This window comes from Corylus avellana, chromosome ca10 (assembly GCF_901000735.1).
Source record: "Corylus avellana chromosome ca10, CavTom2PMs-1.0".
In the NCBI taxonomy this organism is placed as follows: domain Eukaryota; kingdom Viridiplantae; phylum Streptophyta; class Magnoliopsida; order Fagales; family Betulaceae; genus Corylus; species Corylus avellana.
This window is the reverse complement of record NC_081550.1, coordinates 969882-988981: the sequence shown is the minus strand read 5'-3', so window position 1 is coordinate 988981 and position 19100 is coordinate 969882. Positions and strand designations below refer to the sequence as shown.

The following is a 19100-nucleotide window of genomic DNA, read 5'->3' as shown; positions in this document are numbered from 1 at the left end:
AAACAATTGATTTTGTTTGTTCTTTGGAGGTGTAATTTGGTTTTCTGTTTTTTTTTTTTTTTGGTGGTGTCACTCGGTAGTTTTCTGGCCGGTGGCTTTCGTTGTGGTGAGCAGTGGCCCCTAAGCCTAGCAAGAAACGAAACTTAGGTGGGATGATTGGGTCTGGCATAGGTGTGGTCCACCCGCGCAAACCCATCTCCTGGAGGGTTCAGAATCACTCGGATCCGGTTTTCGCTTTGGGTTTTGAAGTTGGTCTTGAGTTTTTTTATCCAGCTGGTGGGTATGTGTAGGCTTCGCTGGATATCAACATTCCTATTTTGGCAAAGCAAGGTGTTCAGACCTCCTTGGCGTTGAAGGGCTCAGATTTGGAGATTGTGGATTTGGTTGTGGGGTCGTGTTCTGTGTAGCGTTCTGTGGTGAAGCCCGCATTCAAGTTAGTTATGGATGCGGATCCTGCATCTCCCAAGCTGAGTTTTGATCCACAAGTCACCAACACTTGTTGCTCCATGTAGCTGAATCGAGCGATAAACCACCTGAACCGATTAAGAAACCACTTGAATAGGCCGAAAAACAACTGAACAGGCTAAAAAAGCCATCTGAACTAGTCAAGGAGCAAGAACCGGCTAAAATTGTACTGGACTAAATGGAACCAACATGAACCATGCTAGAACCTCACAGAACCAGCTGGAACATGCTATGACCCAAAAGAAAACCACAACTGATCAAATTATGCTTTGTACTGGAGAGAAAACCACTAAACCGGTCAACAAACATACTGAACTGGACAAAAACCTACTGAATCAGTTTTGAAAGATGCTGGATTGGTCTCAAAACATTCTTAACTGGCGAAGAAGATATAGAACCGGATGAAAAGGTGAGTAACCAGCCAAAAGCCCTTACGAGTTAAGTTGAGTTTATATGAGTTCAGCTCTTTTAATAAACGAGTCTAAATTTTTGGTCAAGTTCTTTTCGTTTAATAAATGAATTGATCCTGAGCCGAGCCTTAATCTTTTCGCGAGTGGCTTTGTTCATTTATAGCCCTAGTTAGAATTTGTCTAGTGGAGTCTTTTTTCTGCTACTCTCTTAGGATGATTTGGTTGAAATGATTTTGGGGTTCTGATGGGAGAGTTAAAATGTTCTTTAAGATCCTGCGCAGAATCAAGCTCACTCTTTTTGGATGTGAGGTAGTTGTTATGTTTCAGGGGTTGGAGGGGCCGATCAATATAATCATTAAGTGTAGTAATTTCTCTAATAAAATTCTTTTTTGTTTTTTTCTTTTCCTGTTCCAACATATTACTGGGGAGTAGCTTTGATACTACTTATTCAATCTTGTTTTTTACACTGTACAGAAAGAGGTGGAAACTCCAGAGTATGAAAAAGGTGCTGTTCAGGCTGTTCAAGATCTCTACGATGTTGTGCGATATGATTTTCTTTCTACTAACATAAGGTCTGTTTATGCGAGCATTTAGTGTATGCTCCTGCATCAGATAGATTTATTTTCTGTTTTCCTTGAATGTATAATTTTGATGCTGTGTTGAATGCATATTTTAGGGATTACTACGAAACCTGGAATGCATTGTCAAAAGCAAGGACTGAGGGTCGTCTTTTTGCAAAGCTGAAATGGCCCAAAGATGCTGAGCTGGTATGTTTGGGAGGACTTGTTTTCAATTATCTTTTTATAAAGAAACATCTGTTTTTACTTTCTTGATGAGATTGACTAATTTCGGAAGATATGCAGAAAGCTCAAGTCAAAAGATTGTTTTCGTTGTTGACCATCAAAGATTCAGCCTCAAATGTTCCCAGAAATCTTGAGGCCCGGCGTAGGCTGGAGTTCTTCACTAATTCCCTTTTCATGGAAATGCCGGTAGCCAAACCAGTGCGTGAGATGCTATCATTCAGGTCATACCTTTTCTTTCATGCATCTCTTCCGCTTTTGGAGGTATCAATACTTTTGCTTGATAAATCTAGCATCCTCATATTTTTCTATATGAAAATGCAGTGTGTTCACTCCATATTATTCTGAGACAGTACTTTATAGTAAGGCTGAACTCCAAGAGAAAAATGAGGATGGGATATCAATTTTGTTTTACCTTCAGAAAATATATCCAGGTACTCCCTGCTTGTGCTTAGTATTTCTGCTTTATTTGATTGCTCAGCTATTCATAATGAGACATAAAAATAAAAGGTTCTTGTTCTTTTATTGCTCCTTAAATACAAAGTTCTTGTTCTTGTACTTTTCAAGGAAAAATAAAATATAAATAGGGAGAAAAAGTTCCTTCTTGTAAACATTAGCCTCTCTAGCAAATGTTTTCTTTCTTCTTTTGGGATCCTAGTTTGTATCAAGTTTGGGAACTGTCTTAAATTATTTGTCAGGCCAGTAAAAGAATACTTAATTATTGTTTTTACCATGTTCTAATTATTCATACTATGTCTCTGGAGTTAATATGAGACATCAAATCATACCATTATGCACGTGCTGGAGAGTACTGGATTTTTATGTTTGCTTTGTGTGGATGTGACGTTTTCTATTTATGAACTCTCTTTGAACATATCTGGCATTACCATTGTAGTTTGTATAAACAGTTTAGATAGAAAAGGTGGAGGCACGTTACTGTTGTGTTGTTGTTCAACTTGTTATGTAGCCCACCACACAGATTTTATTATCAGGTTTAGGGAAATATGACAATGACAAAAATATCCCTTAAACCCAAATAAATCTTCTACCACTCTCCCTCAAGCTGGAGCATATATATCATATAAGCTCAGCTTGAAAGAAACAAGCAATCAAAAAATAACCAGAAAAACATACTCTAATTTGCTGGCCATATATCTTGTTATTAATTTTTTAGTATGGAATGTCCATTTACATATGCCATTTGTATTATGTTGAAAAGCCCTGTATTTGGCACCTAGTATGCCCGGGTGGTATAGTCTGCGAGTATGGGGAAATTGAAGTACTGAAAATTACTTGGCAAGACAAATTGCAAAGCTGGTCCTTTCCCTTATCTTTATCAGCTTCATACGTTGCTAATATGTACTTGTTCCACTGTTGATCTGTTCTTCCATGTTGTATCCTGTGAAGTCATGGGGATAAGTCTGCTTCTTCCAAAATTACCTACAATATTTGGGACCAGCCAAAATGAAGAATAACTATTACCTTGAGTAATGATTATTGTTGTATAGTTAGCTATTAGAAATTTGAGTGGTACTGATATATTTTTGCTAATTAAATACTTGGCTCAACTAGTACCTACAATATATTTCTGTCTGCTAAATATTGATCCTGTGTTTTTTTCCCTGTGGACTATAACTTGATGTGCTGTGCTGAATATTCCACTAATTCTTTATGGCGATTGAATTTTATTTTAGTAGCAATAGGAGTCTTGAACTTCTTGCTTATCCTATTAATAGTAATATTATTGCACCACAGATGAGTGGAAGAACTTTCTTGCCCGAATTGGTCGTGATGAGAATACACCTGACTCTGAACTTCTGAGGAATCCTAATGATACCCTTGAACTTCGGTTTTGGGTCTCGTACAGGGGACAAACATTGGCTAGAACTGGTAGATTTTTTTTCTCTCTGCAATATTCTTTTGGTTTTAATCTTGAGAATTGTCTCCTTTCCATATGTTTTTTTTTCTTTCTTCGTCATATAGACATACAAGAGTGTGTTCATTCATATTATTGTATCACTGTAAACAATTGGGGCAAGCATTTCAATGCTCTAGGCAGCTTGAAAATGTTAGTAGTTTGTAGGTGTTGGTTTGATAATGTAGGGACATTTCTTGGTCTCCATAACAAAATGAGTTCATTTGGTTTTTGTTTATATGTCTTAACCCAATACGTGCATCTGTGGTTGTCTCAATATGATCATAGCTTTTCTAGTAAAATGCTAAATTGTATGAGTTTTGCAGTTCGTGGGATGATGTACTATAGAAAAGCTCTTATGCTTCAGACTTATTTAGAGAGGATAACTTCAGAAGGTTAGCATAACCAAGTATGTCTTGTTTTTTGTTTTTTCCTGCATGGTCAGTTACCTCATGTATTGTCAATGTCAGATTTGGAGGCTGCAGTTTCTAGTAATGATGCAACTGACACTCGAGGTTTCGAACTATCTCCTGAAGCGCGGGCTCAGGCAGATCTTAAGTTTACATATGTGGTTACATGTCGAATATATGGAAAACAGAAAGAGGAACAAAAACCTGAGGCTGCTGATATTGCATTGCTTATGCAGAGGTGACTTTTTTCTAATGCAAAGAAAAGAAATATGGGTTCACTTGGATTTGTTTTTGAGATGTTTATTTTCAAAAATTCGATTATAATAATTTTGTTTGTTGGAGATGCTTTAAATAATTACTCTTTAGATATCTAATTTTCTCTTTTTTATTTTGATGTCAGAAATGAAGCTCTTCGAGTTGCTTTTATTGATGAAGTTGAAAATTTAAAGGATGGTATATCGCACAAGGAATTCTACTCAAAGCTTGTGAAAGCTGATATCAACGGGAAAGATAAGGTTCAGTTACTTGTTCTTTTGTCCTTCGATGCTGGCACTAGCTAACCATTTCATATTTTAAAGAAGTCTTTTGTTGCTGCAAACAAGGGTTGTCCCATGTTGATTGATGATCTTAATGACCCATCTATATTTTGAAAGACAGCATCTATTTTACATCCAAGTGTATGGATTGTTTGATTTTGTTTGTTGTTTGAGAAAAGTAGATGAGCAAAGGTTATTGTTTCATTTCTGGCTTCTTTTATTTGTTTATGATACAATAATACTTCAATTATTGACTTGATTAGAGATGAGACAAGAACATGAGTAAAGTGCATCCTACTGAGATAACACATTCCTTTTCAAATGATGTTCCCATTTGATTTGGCATGTATTCTTCCTCACATCCCCAATCTCTAAATTCTCAATTACCTGTTATGATAATTCCAGTATTGCTACTGGTTGGCTTGGCCTGCAAAGATCGATGATAGTGGTCTTGTTTCTTTGTTTCTTCCTTCTTCTTCTTCCTTTTTATTTATTTTTTTATTGGATGAATGATAAGTTATTAGAAAAAGGAGAGACAGTGGTCTCGTTTCTTCCTTGATAACTTATGAAAAAGGAATCTACTTGATAACTTTCTCTTCCTTACCATCATTGGAAATGCGTTGTTATTGTTCTGCCTGAAGTTAGACATGAAAGGTTTGAAAAATAGGAATAACAAGAAAAGAGAGAGGAAAGCAAGAGCAGCATGGTGGTATAAACCAATAATTAGACCCCGCATTAACACCATTGTGAATATTACCATTCATTGACCATCATCACTGCCCTAGTCATATTCAGAGCTTAACTGAATCCACCCCTCGGTTTTTAGCTTTCCCTTAGAACAAAAGCATTATGTATAACACTGATATAGTTAGGGCTGGCAAAACGGGTCCGCGGGTCGACCCGTTTATGACCTGCGGGTGCCCGCGACCCATTTACACAATACCCAAACATGACCGTTTAATAAACAGGTCGGACCCTCCGACATGACACGACACGGGGTATTTTCGTGGGTCACCCGACCGTGAGACCTGTTTCAAAAGCTCCGTTGCTTTGCTTTGCTGGAGCTTGGAGTGATAATGTGATGAGTTTTCTGCCTTCCACTCAAATGCTGCCACCTCATATTATTTCAACATGCAAAATAAGCTTGGTTTCACAGGATAATAACCCAAATAGCTTCTGCTAAAAAAAAAAAAAACCCAAACAGCAAACTTCACCCGAGAACACAGTGTGCAGTGCGACGTCGGCGGGTCATAAACGGGTGTCAACGTCCGCAACATCGATGGAAGAGAGAGAGCGGCAGTGCAACGTCAGCGGCACAGCAGAGAGAGGAGGAGAGTGGCAGTGAGCGGAGAGCGGTGAGTGGGAGAAAGAAAAGGGGGCAGCGAGAGAGACAGAGCAGCAATGGAGAAAGGAAAAATGGAAAAAGGTTGGAGAAAGAAAGAGGAGCGGCGGTGGCGTGGGCGGGCTGCGTGAGGACTCAGGAGTGAGGCCGATTGGGGATTGGACTCTGGAAGTCTGGACTCTTCACTCTCGCAAGAGGGTTTGGACTCTGGAGGTGCCTGGAAGTTTGGATCTCGATTGACTTAGACTATGCGTTTTTCACTTTTTTGACCCGCCAGACACTCATTAACGGGTCGACCCGTTTATGACACAAACCCGTTTAATGTGAACCCAAACTCGCTAATTTCGTGTCGTGTTCGTGTCGGGTTATCGGGTCTTGTCAAAATTGCCAGCCCTAGATATAGTCCATTTTGTCCGCTTAAAATTGGGGACAACGTCAACTTCCACAAGAATGTGGGGAGGTCAGCATATATTCTTTTACAAGAAGGGGTTATTTGAGTGTATCTAAATAGATACTATGTTTACATATGAATCCCTACGGCATTACATTCCATTTAGCAGAATTGCAACAACAGTATTTTTAAATTTACTGTAAACTTGTAGTATCTGGGAGCAGTTATCTGTACTTGTACTGGGCTAATTATTCAGAGCCAGCAATTGGCTGCCGGATTTTGCCCCGCAACTAGAAGAAGATCACTTCGGAGGTCACTGTGGCGTTACTGAATGTAGAGCTGTCCGCCTCTACAGCGTTTGATCAGTAGGTTATTTATAACTTCGGAAGATGGTCAAGGTAGCTTGCTCTTGGGAGCAGTTAACTATGCTTGTAGATTATGCAGGACAGTCAGGCACATATTTTTGTCTTGGGAAACTTTTTTGATAACTTGAGTTCTGGGGGAGTATCTTCTCTTGAGGTTTTCATGTAACCTTTAGATTTTCCATCCAACTATGTATACCGAAGTTTATTTCAAAGATGAAATTTTTTGTTGAACTTCTTGTTAAAGTACTTATAAATTATGGGGACTTTTATTTGAATAATTTTAAAGCTTTAAAATAACCTCTCTGTTTGTGCTCTCATGGATGTTAGTGTACTTTATTGTTGAATTTTTCTTTTACTTATATCGTTCTGATTTTGCAGGAAATATACTCCATAAAATTGCCTGGAAATCCAAAGCTTGGTGAAGGAAAACCTGAGAACCAAAACCATGCAATCATATTCACTCGTGGAAATGCAGTTCAGACAATTGATATGAATCAGGTGATCCATTTTTTTTAGCCCAGTAACTCAATCATCTGGGTTTTTAATGTTTTTCCCCTGTCAGTCAATTACGTTGAGAAAGTATTCTCATGGTAAAAGTTCATTTTGGAGTTTGGTTTTATGTGTATTGAAAAATGCTAAGAAAAGACAGTATTATTACCGGTCAATAAGACCAACATTGTTAACTATGCTGGTTTTAATAGACAAATGGATGTATGACTGCCTGGTTTGATTTTATAACATGCATCATCCCTCTTGAATCTCACTAAAGGTCAATCACTTGGTAGGCCAGTCTCTAGAGCTCTAGCATAAGTTTGGTTGGGTTACCAAGGCTAGTGTCACCTTGTAAAGATCTTTCCCTTTTTTTTCTTTCTTTATTTATTTATTTTTAATCTCTTTCTGTACATTATGACGCTCTCAAGTCCTTTAAAGCTTATAAGCAGGTTTCATGACTGGCTGGGCATTTTAGGAGCTCCATCTTGCACATTGCGGTGGTTGCATCATTGACACCCCACACAAATTCTCAATTCTATTTCAATTCCTTTGGATCATTATATTACTATTAATCCTCAAAGCCACGTACTCCTCAAAGCCACGTAAAAGCGAGATTCAAAGTGATATATTTATCACATCTGTGACTTTGTTTATTTTGGAGGGACATAACCACAAAATCGATACCTTAATCAGTTCGGACTTCTATAAATGTCAAGAACACAAATTGTAAAGAACCCATTTCTGGTTCTTTTTTTTTGGGTGATTCCTACTATAATAACTTTTCTGTCAGACTCTGTATGTTCCATTTTCATTCAGTTTCTATCATAGTTTCCTGAATATATTATTTCCTAGTGAACTGTGTTCCGAACCACATGATCCCAAAAGTGGCGCACTTTCATTCCAACTTTGATCAAACATTTAGATTGTTCCTTTGTTTATACTTTGAAAGACAGTAATTTAAGTCTACTACTATCTTACATATATTACAAGCTTTACGACCAAGACTAATGAAAATTATTTTTTTTGATAAGTAGTCGAATGAAAATTATGAATGTTTTAACTTAAAAGACTGGCTCATCAAATTTCATCTTCCCGATGAAAAGTATATAGAAAGTTATGTTTACCCTACCATCAATCATTCCACATCCTATAGTAAGTTGAACACCTCATTAGGTACCCATTCCATGTTCCATGAGCATCCGGATTTTACTTATCTTTGGTTTTTACTTTCTTTTATTTGTTTCATTTATGGTTTTCCAATAAAAAAGATAGGATCTTGCCTTATTCCACTCTCGTTGGATTACATAGTGTTTGTGTCTGAAAATTTTCTTTGCAGCTCTGATTAGCTGTACTGTTGCTTAATATTTATACTTTAGGATAATTATTTTGAGGAAGCCTTGAAGATGAGAAACCTTCTTGAAGAATTCCATCGTCATCATGGTATTCGTTTTCCCACCATACTTGGTGTCAGGGAACATGTATTCACTGGAAGGTATATCCTTTGAATCCTTATTTATTTTAAATCTCACTCTCTGACTATATTTTCTATTCATATACTGTCAACTAAATATCTGTATTGATATGCAGTGTCTCTTCTTTAGCCTTATTTATGTCCAATCAAGAAAGTAGCTTTGTGACTCTGGGTCAGCGTGTTTTGGCAAATCCTTTAAAGTAAGTTCATTCGAATTATGTAAGCGATTTGATTGGCTTCCTGGTATATCCTAAATTGAGGTTAATTGACATTGATGTCATAATTCATTTTTAGGGTCCGTATGCATTATGGCCATCCAGATGTTTTTGACAGAGTTTTTCACATAACCAGGGGTGGTATTAGCAAGGCTTCACGTGTTATCAATATTAGTGAAGATATCTATTCAGGTTTCTCTTTTTATTCTCTAAGAAAGTTTTGTGCTCATTCTGTCAGCTTGTGTTGTCCTTGTGTGTGTGTGTGTGACTCATTTAACAGCAGTGATGTTTGAAACCAAGCGTCTAAAAAATTTCTTTACTGTTGCAAGGATGAGGTTGTTGCTCAAATGTTGTGTTGGAGAGCTTTTATTTATTGTTCTCAACACTTCGGTCTGGCTAGCTTTCCCAATATGTTTTATGTTGTTTTTTTTGACATGAGGGAAATAGTCAAACTTTTGGTCGTGTTTGCCTCCATTGCATATGCTCAAGCCCATCTATTTCAGATTTCAGTTGCTTTTTGCAGTCACCAGCTTCATCTTTTTTCTTGGCTCTTTCTGAAGAGTGGGAAGACTCTTTAGTTGTTGTTGTTGTTGTTTTTTTTCCATGTTCTAGCATTGGCTACTTCCATACTTGTTGATGACATTTTAACCCTTCCAGAATAGTGGGGAAAGAGGACTTAGGGTTACTTGTGGGAGCTTTTAGAATAATTGAAGGGGTTCTGATTCTCCTTAAGAAGTGTTAGGATATCATATTTAATGCTCTCTTTCTCTCCCTATCACACAACTGTACGAAGTTGTCATCTCATAAATGCTTTATCCTCCCCCAGTGCATGTGATTTTGTCATCTATATGGACCTTATGACTGCTGTACTTCTACACTTCTTGCAGTATCTTATATCCTTACTATATAAAAGGATATGCTGAGCAGCTACAAAATTGCTTTGATATTTTTTATTTTTATTTGCTGATCTATTAAGTTCTGGTGTTAAAATGCAGGATTCAATTCAACTTTACGTCAAGGAAATATTACTCATCATGAGTACATCCAGGTAAGCTTGTTCGTTTCATCAATAGATGCATCAATGGGATTTGAGTTTTCTAATGCAGTTTTACAGGTAGGAAAAGGACGAGATGTTGGGCTCAATCAGATCGCCTTATTTGAAGGAAAGGTTGCTGGTGGTAATGGTGAACAAGTTCTTAGTCGTGATGTATACAGGCTTGGGCAGCTCCTTGATTTCTTTAGGATGATGTCATTCTACTTTACCACTGTTGGATTCTACTTTTGTACAATGGTATGCCTTTGGTGCATAATATTGACTATGGATTATCTTTCTTGCAATTAGTGGTTGGGTGGACTGAAGGTTAAAAAGGGTAGTTAGTTGATGGGGTTGTAGCTGGAGTTAACTCCAAGTTGGTAGTTTGTAAAAATACTTATTGATAAAATGAAGCTTTGATGTTCTTACTGCTTCAGAACTCTTGTAATCTATAGTTTTAAAAAAGGAAAAATATAACAGTATGCTACAGAGGCGTTTGCCTCCAAGATAGTTACATTCAGATGTTGAATTTAGAACTCCATGATACCTTTATCATATGGAAGCTACTTTTATTTATGTCTGAACAAGTCTTTGTTCTGTTTTTTTTTTTTTTTGTCTGTGCAGTTAACGGTGCTGACTGTATACGTTTTCCTATACGGGAAGGCATATTTGGTATGTTGGATTTTATTTATTTCATGTGACAATTTTATCGTGCTTTCAGCCACTGGCAATCAATTTCTCATTTCTCTCTAAAACTATGCTGCTTCTGTGTCTGAAAAGTCGGTCACCATATTGGTACTTTTTGTTGGCATATGAACCATATTTGGCATATATGAATATCTTATGAAAGTATACTTCATAGTCATGTGCCTTGTAAGAAAATATTTGATATCCTATTGCAATAAATCAAGTTTAGATTATTCACCTTTTAATCTTAAACGGTGATTGTATTACTTCTTTTTATTTATATTAATAGCACATTATGATATTAAAGCATTAAGTACCATCTGGACCTTGTCTCATGTTATAAGAAGTTGGGTGGTTGGTAGTTTCTCTCTCCGTGTCTGATGGATTAGTCTCAATTAGCTTTTAGGGAGTTGTTACATGATTCTGTTTCAGGCGCTATCTGGAGTTGGTGAGGACATTCAAGTGCAAGCTCAGATAACGAAGAACACTGCGTTGAGTGCTGCTTTAAATACACAGTTCCTCTTTCAAATTGGTATTTTCACTGCTGTGCCAATGGTTTTGGGCTTCATCTTGGAACAGGGTTTCTTCAGGGTAAATGCTTATCCTACATGTTTTGCATATCCGTTTAATAATTTACTCAGGAATATGTAATTCTCTTCATATATATCTGTTTGCTTATTATATTTATGAAAGATAAATCTGAGTTTTCTCCATCATGCAACAGAGCTATATGTGCAATATTTCTTGAGTTTAATGCTGAAATAATTGTGTATCAGTTTCTTCTGGTTCCGTTTTTCTTAGCTGTATGTCCTTGGCAGTGACCAACAAATACATTGCAATTTGGTAGAATGAATTAGATTGATCGGTGAATTGCATTATTATTGGTTACCTTTCTGATTTGTGCTCCAGACATATAGTCTGAGGACATAACTTCAAAGTCTTGATAATCAACATAATCTTTGGGGTGTTGGAGAACTGTAAATTGGTAACAAGTGCAGTGCCTTCAAGCATAAGTTCCTTCCATTTCTGTCAATATATACGCCACATTGTTTATTGAAGGGTTTTTAGTCTCTTGTCCTTTTGGTGAGTGTATACGCTTCAAATAGATGCAGGTCATAAAGCATGGAGATTGCAATCTTACAAAGTTTCCTTGTTTTGATTAAGTTTGACTTTGAATGAAATTTGATGTACAAAAAAAAAATTGTAGGCTAAAATAAATCAATCTAAAAAATAATATGAACAAAGAACTAAAAATAATGGGTTGTGTTGAATTCACATTATATAGATGATTCTTTGATACAGAGAAATTATAGCCTGAGGGAAGGGGTGTTTACATGGACACTTTTCAGTATCTGGGAGCATTTGAGTTAACAACATTGGCCATAAGTTATGATCGAGTGTATGGACGATATATCCTAATTGGCCTTTTTTTTTTTTTTTTTTTTTTTTCCTGTCTTCTGAATTTAATGAAAGTAGTGTTCTTTCTACTTTTAGTTGGATTTATATTTTTTGCCCAATTCCTACCTTTTACTTTCTTTTTTTTTTTTTTTTTTTTTTTTTTTCATTGGGAAGTCTATTTCTTCCCCTTTTGCTCTATGGGTTAAATTTTCTTCCAATTGCTGCTGCAGGCCATCGTCAGTTTTGTCACAATGCAGTTTCAGCTTTGTACCGTCTTCTTCACATTTTCTCTCGGCACAAGAACTCATTACTTTGGCCGGACGATTCTTCATGGTGGTGCAAGGGTATGTTGCTGCTCTCTTTTCTTGTTCAATTTCTTTTCCTGGTATATATGATGTTAAATCAATGTTTATCTCTCAACAGTATCAAGCAACTGGTCGGGGATTTGTTGTCCGCCATATTAAATTCTCCGAGAATTACAGGATTTACTCCCGCAGTCATTTTGTTAAAGGGTGTGGTTCTCTCTCTCTCTCTCTCTTTCTCTCTCTCTTTGCGTGTGCACATGCGCGCACACATGCTTGTGCTAAAGAAAGAATTGCATTGTCACATTGTAAGATGTTATGTAAGGAAAACTTGGGAACGTAATTGATTTTGTAATCATATTTTTTGGGCATGTACTTTTTGTCAGTAATACGCTCATGTTTCTCCTCTATATTTGGCTTCTACCTTTGTTTAATAGAAACCATAACTAGTGTTAAAATTGATGCAATTCCTGTCTTCCAATTTTCCTATGAAGTGTCTATACTCCTGGAATGACTACCATAGTTCATCGTCTTGTCTCCAGATTCGAAGTCGTGCTTTTGTTGATAGTGTACCTGGCATATGGATATAATGAAGGTGGTGCACTGTCGTACCTTCTTCTTACAATTAGCAGCTGGTTTATGGCTCTTTCTTGGCTTTTTGCTCCCTATTTGTTCAATCCATCTGGGTTTGAGTGGCAGAAGTAAGTCTATTTTTTGTATTGGCTGAAAGGAATGTCTGCTCCACTTTATTGACTGACATAACTGTTTTCCTTTCAGGGTTGTGGAGGATTTCAAAGATTGGACTAATTGGCTTCTTTACAGAGGTGGAATTGGGGTGAAGGGTGCGGAAAGTTGGGAAGCTTGGTGGGATGAAGAACTGGTATTACATCTGTTCTTGGTTTGACATGGTGGTTGAATTTATTTTTTTTTTTAAGTGGAGGCAATTTATTAGAGCTCTGGCCTTTTATTGATGACCATGAAGTCATGTAGTTCAAAGTTTGCGTTTAGGATAAGTGATGATTTAACATACTATCAGAAGTAGGGTTCTGAATTCAAACCTAAACTATACAGTTACTGTGTTGTTTGGTTCCAAACATAAGGTGAGTGTTAAAGTATTAGGTAAATGATTAAATTTATCATTCTTCTTAGCACTTTTTAATGAGATTGCATTACTTAGTAGGGAAAAAAAAGAAGAAAAAAAAGTTATGTAGTTTGAAGCGTCTTGGCACTTGTGAACCAATGATGCATTGCTTAGATAGAGTGAACTATCATATTGTTATTAGATGGTAATGATAAAAATATAGAAGGATAGAATAAAAAATAAAAAATAAAAAAACAGAATTTTTTAATGTAAAACTCTTATACTGTTTTCTCCTTTGCAGTCCCAAAAAGTTAAGCCTTTAGGAAGTGGGCCTACAATGTATGTCAAGCTCACAACCACACTAACACCAAACATAAGTTATAAGCTTTTCAGTTAGAGATGATCCGGTAATTAACATGTCTGTTAGAAAGGTTTTTTTTATGAGCAAGAAAACCTGGCTTCTTTCTTTTTTGTGAGAAATGAGTTCTTTGGAGTCTGTGGCAACTTGTCTCGGGTGAGGTGTGAGGTCAAGGTATTGCCTGGTGGGTTACTATGGCGAGGTAAATAAGAATTGAACTTGTTGAATATTCATTATTAATTTATGAATTGAATCTAATACTCCCTAAAAAAATATTTCTTCTTTTGGAATGGCACTGCTATTATTGAAAAGTTAAAAATATAGTGATCTTCCTAAAATAACATCTATTTTATATTAGAGGTGGCATGACTTTCAAGAAGAATATTGTTTACTTTTTGGAAAATCTTATTAAGCCTCATATTAACTAGTTTGGGTTGCTTGCGTCCTTTGTTGCCATTCAAGTCTACCAGGTTCATTGGTCCAGTTTGAGCACCAGCTCATTCCTTTTTACACAACCTAGTTACACTACCGTTGCCTCTTGTCCATGTGGAGCATTCTCAATTATCTTGTTTTTTGTTAATTTTTGTTGTCACTCCCGCTTTTTTATTTATTTATTATTATTTTTTTCTCTCTCTCTCTCTCTCTCTCTCTCTCGCAGTAATGAATGTTGCATCTGCATCGTACTTACCCCAAAAAATGTATGTATTGCATCTGCAGGCACATATTCGAACATTGGGAGGGAGGATAGCCGAAACTATTTTGAGTCTAAGATTTTTCATCTTCCAGTATGGCATTGTCTACAAGCTGCATGTGCAAGGAACGAATACATCATTGACGGTAACAGCTCTCTTCATAAATTGATACATTTTCAGTGCATCTTTCTTTAACAGGCATTCTGTTTGCCTACTTTTGCTAGTTAATATTTTTGCGAAATGCTGTTTGTATATCTTTTTTCATTTACCAAATAACCGCTCTACCTTTCCCATAAAGTATAGCATTTGATACACTTTTATAGTCCAGATTCCAGGCTTAACTGACATATATTATAGCATTGACCACATCTCTTGGACACTCACCAATACCATATCCAAGTTTTCAAATTTACATTGGCATTTATAAATCGAAAATTAACTTATTTGCACTGAATGGAGCGTGAGTGAGGCAAACAGCTAGTGTGAAAGCTTTGCTTAAGTCTACATTTGCAACTTTAACTGTCTTCTGTCTGTTTATTCTTTACAATTTGCAGGTGCCATTTCGTCATTTTGTTTACTTTGTTTTCTATAGATAATGGTTAGGGCAGTCTAGGTTTTGGGATGCAATTTTTAGGCTGTAATGGACTTGGTAAATGACTCATTGTATGGACCTAAAAAAGTACTATTGGCTAATCCCCGAAATTATTCTTATTTTGCGTAGTGTTTATGCTCACAAGTTCATGATGTTCATGTGTCACAATGTTTGTGTATAACTGTAGGTGTATGGCCTGTCATGGATGGTGCTAGCTGTGCTTATAATTCTTTTCAAGGTCTGTATTATCACCTATAATGCAAGTGCTGGTCTTCCAAATTTCAAATGCATGTTATTTGGTTTGTGATTTTAACCCGTCATTTCTTTTTCTTTTTTTGGGTGGTTTCATAGGTTTTCACCTTCAGCCAGAAGATGTCAGTCAATTTCCAGCTTTTGTTGCGCTTCATCCAAGGCCTCTCCTTTTTGGTGGCACTTGCTGGTCTAGTAATTGCAGTTGTATTAACTGACTTGTCATTGCCGGATGTATTTGCTTGCATATTAGCATTTGTACCCACTGGATGGGGAATCCTTTCGGTGAGTTCTCATCCGTAATCTTTTTCTTTTTCTTTTTCCTGTTATATATATATATATATATATATATATATATATATATATATATTGAGAGGCCCCTTACTTCAACTAGTCTCAATGTTGCTTGAATGCATCTTATGACAACCATAAGAGCAGGAATAAAGGATAAGAGGTAGATGTCCAGTTGGTTATGTTGTTTGGGATTCTTATCAATTGCATTGAGTCGTCATCAATTGAATTGTTAGTTACAGTAGTTTCTCTATAAAAATAAGTCATTAGCATAAGGGTGAATTCATTGAGTCATTTGATCGAATACCTTGTATGCTGGTGAACTCCTACCCTAACTGGAGTCATCTTTCAATAATATTCCTTTCCACATTTACAAACGCTTCACAAATCATCACCCAAACACAACCGATCCCTTTCAGGATCTCTTGGTTGTCGAGCAGGTCGCCAAGAGAGGGTTGCTCAAAAGGCAATAACCAAGGGTTGTTGACACCTATTCCTGTGCATACAACATTTCTTTGAATGCTTGTAATTGTTTTCTACTCTTCTTGGAGAAAATATTAGTGAGACCGAGTTTATTCTTGCATGCTTTAACATGATTTATACTATGATTTGCAGATTGCTGCCGCTTGGAAGCCTTACGTAAAAAAGCTGGGATTGTGGAAATCAATCCGTTCACTTGGGCGTTTATATGATGCTGGGATGGGGATGCTCATTTTCATTCCTGTTGCATTCGTTTCATGGTTCCCGTTTGTATCAACTTTCCAAACCCGCCTCATGTTTAACCAGGCTTTCAGCCGGGGGTTGGAAATTTCTCTAATTCTCGCCGGAAACAACCCCAACAGTTAGCTATGATGAGTACATTTAGCCCTGTACATTTTATTGTGAAAGAGAGACGTTCCACCTCAATGTTACTTGCCACCTCCCGAGGCAGTGTGATTTTTTTTTTTGTGTGTGATGTAGCAATCCCCTGTATGCCTATTTGATAAAAAGCGTTGTGAGTAGATATGTTTTGTTGATGGGTACTATATATAAGATCATTTTTGGTCATATAAAAATATATATTTTGTTATTTTTAATCTTTATTTTTCCTTCCCTCTCTCACAATGTTGTTTATTCTGAAGGACATTTTGTTTTGGTACTTCACATGAGATATGCTGTTATTTAGTTGACGAAAAGCACTTGGCCTGCGATTTCGTATGCCAAATGCGCGTTTTTAAACAAAATTACGGAAAGCATTTGGTTTGTAAATGCGTTTGAAAAATAAAAATTACAGTTCAAACCATATGCACCGAACTATGATTTTATCAAAGCCCTTATTGCATTTTTAAAATGTGTTTTTGTTAACTGCTATTTTTTCAAATCGCATGTTTTAAAACTAGTAAATGAAATGAACACGAAGATAGACACGAGATTTATATTTACAATAATAGAAATTTTAGATGAAATTGTTCATATTAGAACCGGGACAATCTTCAATTTGAAAGGGTGAAAATGTATTTTAGGAAAGAAAAAAATAAGAGAGAAAAAAGAGTTAGGTTCTATACCAGTAGGAAGTCAGACATTTTATCACTGGCTTTAGTGGGCCCGTTCAAGGAATAATTCCTAGCAAAGAAAGAAGAGAAACAAAGTAGAATAGAAATAAGAGTACCTGGTTCAGAGGAGAATATCCAATTACTTTGTCTCCTACCCACACCTTTTCATCCCCTCTTTTGGCAAAAAAGAAAAATGCTCACCAATTTTTGATGAAAGAATATTGATCCCTTGAATGATTTCCCACTTTCCTTTTGGTAAGACGGTTTATTTGGTAAGCATTTTTAAGTTCTTCCTATTGGTGAGAAGGAATAAACTATCCAAATCGATAGCAATTTTATTTATAATGAGCTACTTGATTCGCTATCGATTTGAATAGTTTATGAAAATCGGGCCACTCGCCACCTCAAATATAAACTTTTTTAACTTTTTATCTGTCCATCTATTTGCTACTATAGTTTGGGGTGGTTTATTCACCCTTTTTGTCACCTTAAGGGTGGTATTTGACCACCTAAAAAAGCTTGAGGGTGGTTCGGACACTCTTGAAAATTTGTGTGTTTTTTTTTTTTAAAAAATATTAATATTAATAATTACGAAATTTTATTTTTTTATTTTTTATTATTTTTGTCTTTTATTGAATGAGATACATGTCGTCTTTTTATAGAAGGTATGACTTAGTGGAACGATTATAAATTTAATGAAAGGTAAACAGAATGATCTGTCGCTATTTGAATTCAAATCAACTCTTGTTCATAAGAAAGAAACTAAAAAAAATAAAATCTAGAGCTAATTACATTGCAATGTGAGCCCAATTATAGAGACCAGCATTATTCTTCGTAGAAACATAAAAGGGCAACAAGCCGTGTGAGTTCCAAATCCTATTGACGATTTCAATGACACATGGCCGACACGCAGCCTCCATCTCAACCATCCATTTCCGAATGCCCTAAATCCAACCGCCCACCCCACCCCTTCTCTGCCTATAAAAGCACCCTTCGACGCTTTCCGAACACTCCTTAAACGACCCCTTTGGAAAGAAATCGCGATTCCATTCCTCAGAGCTTTCCAGATTTCTAGAGAGAGAGAAAGCGCAAGAAAATCAATCACCCTCTCATTTCGCCTGAAAATTTAAAATTTTCTCGGTAAATAAAGATAAAACACGCTCGGAGATCTTTAATGATCGGAACATGGAGTAGAATAGGTTTCTAGGGTTTCGATCTGTGTTTGTTTGTTCGTTTGCCGCAAACGTTTCAATTTCGGATTCAGTTAATTAACGCACAAGGTATTTGAGAGGAATAGCGAAATATCTAGGGTTTTCTAGGGTTTGGTTTCGATTTAATTGGTGGAGAAACGATGAACGATCAGTCGCAGATTATGAATAAGCAGCCTCCGCAGATGATGAACCAGATGATGAGCCAGCCTCCGCCTCCTCAGATTCAGATGATGGCTCAGTCCCAGGCGCTGAGCCAGTCTCAGCAGCCGCAGATGATGATGCTGAATCGGAGCTACAACAATCAAGTATGGCCACAACAGGTGGCTTCGATGGATCATCCTAACAAGAAGTTCCAGAGCTCTTCTTCTTTGAAGCCGAATTATGTGATGACGGCCTCGAAGCCGTCGATGAAGCCTGGACGAGGCAATTGGAAGGGTAAGAAGGTTCCTGATAAGCGCAAGGACCTAAGGAGGATGGAGAAACCGATGTCCATGCCGATGTCAGTGCAGATGCCCAACACGGCGGTGATAAGCGGTCCGAGTAGCAGTGGAGGGTACAAACCCCCAACTCTTCAGGAATTGCAGTCACAGAATAGGCTGAAAGCCCGGAAATTCTACCCTAAGAAGAAATTTAACAACAATAGGTTCGCGCCTTACGCGCCTAGGAACACGACGTCGTTTATAATCAGGGCGAAGAAGGCGGGAGGGATTGCCGAGCTGGTGTCGCCGTGTGCTGTGACGCCTGCGGTGCTGCCAACTCCGATGTTCTCGCCGTCAAGGGAGGTGCTAGGGGATATGGCCAAGGAGGAGTGGGGTGTGGATGGGTATGGATCGATGAAAGGGTTGATTCGGCTGCGATCACC

General features: G+C 37.1%; 2 protein-coding genes across 2 annotated transcripts in view; both read left to right on the top strand.

Annotated features, from left to right (window-relative positions):
* LOC132163716 (callose synthase 9) overlaps window positions 1-16564 on the top strand; it is a 54707-nt gene extending 38143 nt beyond the window's left edge. Inside the window, exons 29-52 of the mRNA XM_059574087.1 lie at window positions 1350-1447; window positions 1552-1642; window positions 1739-1899; window positions 2000-2109; window positions 3431-3565; window positions 3917-3985; window positions 4061-4238; window positions 4401-4515; window positions 7013-7132; window positions 8503-8618; window positions 8714-8797; window positions 8892-9004; window positions 9808-9860; window positions 9927-10103; window positions 10470-10517; window positions 10965-11123; window positions 12161-12274; window positions 12354-12442; window positions 12775-12933; window positions 13010-13112; window positions 14389-14508; window positions 15143-15193; window positions 15307-15489; window positions 16111-16564. Of these exons, the coding sequence (XP_059430070.1) occupies window positions 1350-1447; window positions 1552-1642; window positions 1739-1899; window positions 2000-2109; window positions 3431-3565; window positions 3917-3985; window positions 4061-4238; window positions 4401-4515; window positions 7013-7132; window positions 8503-8618; window positions 8714-8797; window positions 8892-9004; window positions 9808-9860; window positions 9927-10103; window positions 10470-10517; window positions 10965-11123; window positions 12161-12274; window positions 12354-12442; window positions 12775-12933; window positions 13010-13112; window positions 14389-14508; window positions 15143-15193; window positions 15307-15489; window positions 16111-16341 (2877 nt within the window). The 3' untranslated portion in view covers window positions 16342-16564. The remainder of the gene's footprint in view (window positions 1-1349; window positions 1448-1551; window positions 1643-1738; window positions 1900-1999; window positions 2110-3430; window positions 3566-3916; window positions 3986-4060; window positions 4239-4400; window positions 4516-7012; window positions 7133-8502; window positions 8619-8713; window positions 8798-8891; window positions 9005-9807; window positions 9861-9926; window positions 10104-10469; window positions 10518-10964; window positions 11124-12160; window positions 12275-12353; window positions 12443-12774; window positions 12934-13009; window positions 13113-14388; window positions 14509-15142; window positions 15194-15306; window positions 15490-16110) is intronic.
* A 1494-nt stretch (window positions 16565-18058) lies between these two features.
* Window positions 18059-19095, top strand: LOC132163692 (uncharacterized; the record flags this gene model as incomplete). The annotated part of the gene is made up of 1 exon (XM_059574060.1): window positions 18059-19095. A coding segment is annotated over exon 1 (717 nt), but the record flags the coding sequence as incomplete, so codon positions are not given.
* Window positions 19096-19100: the final 5 nt, after the last annotated feature.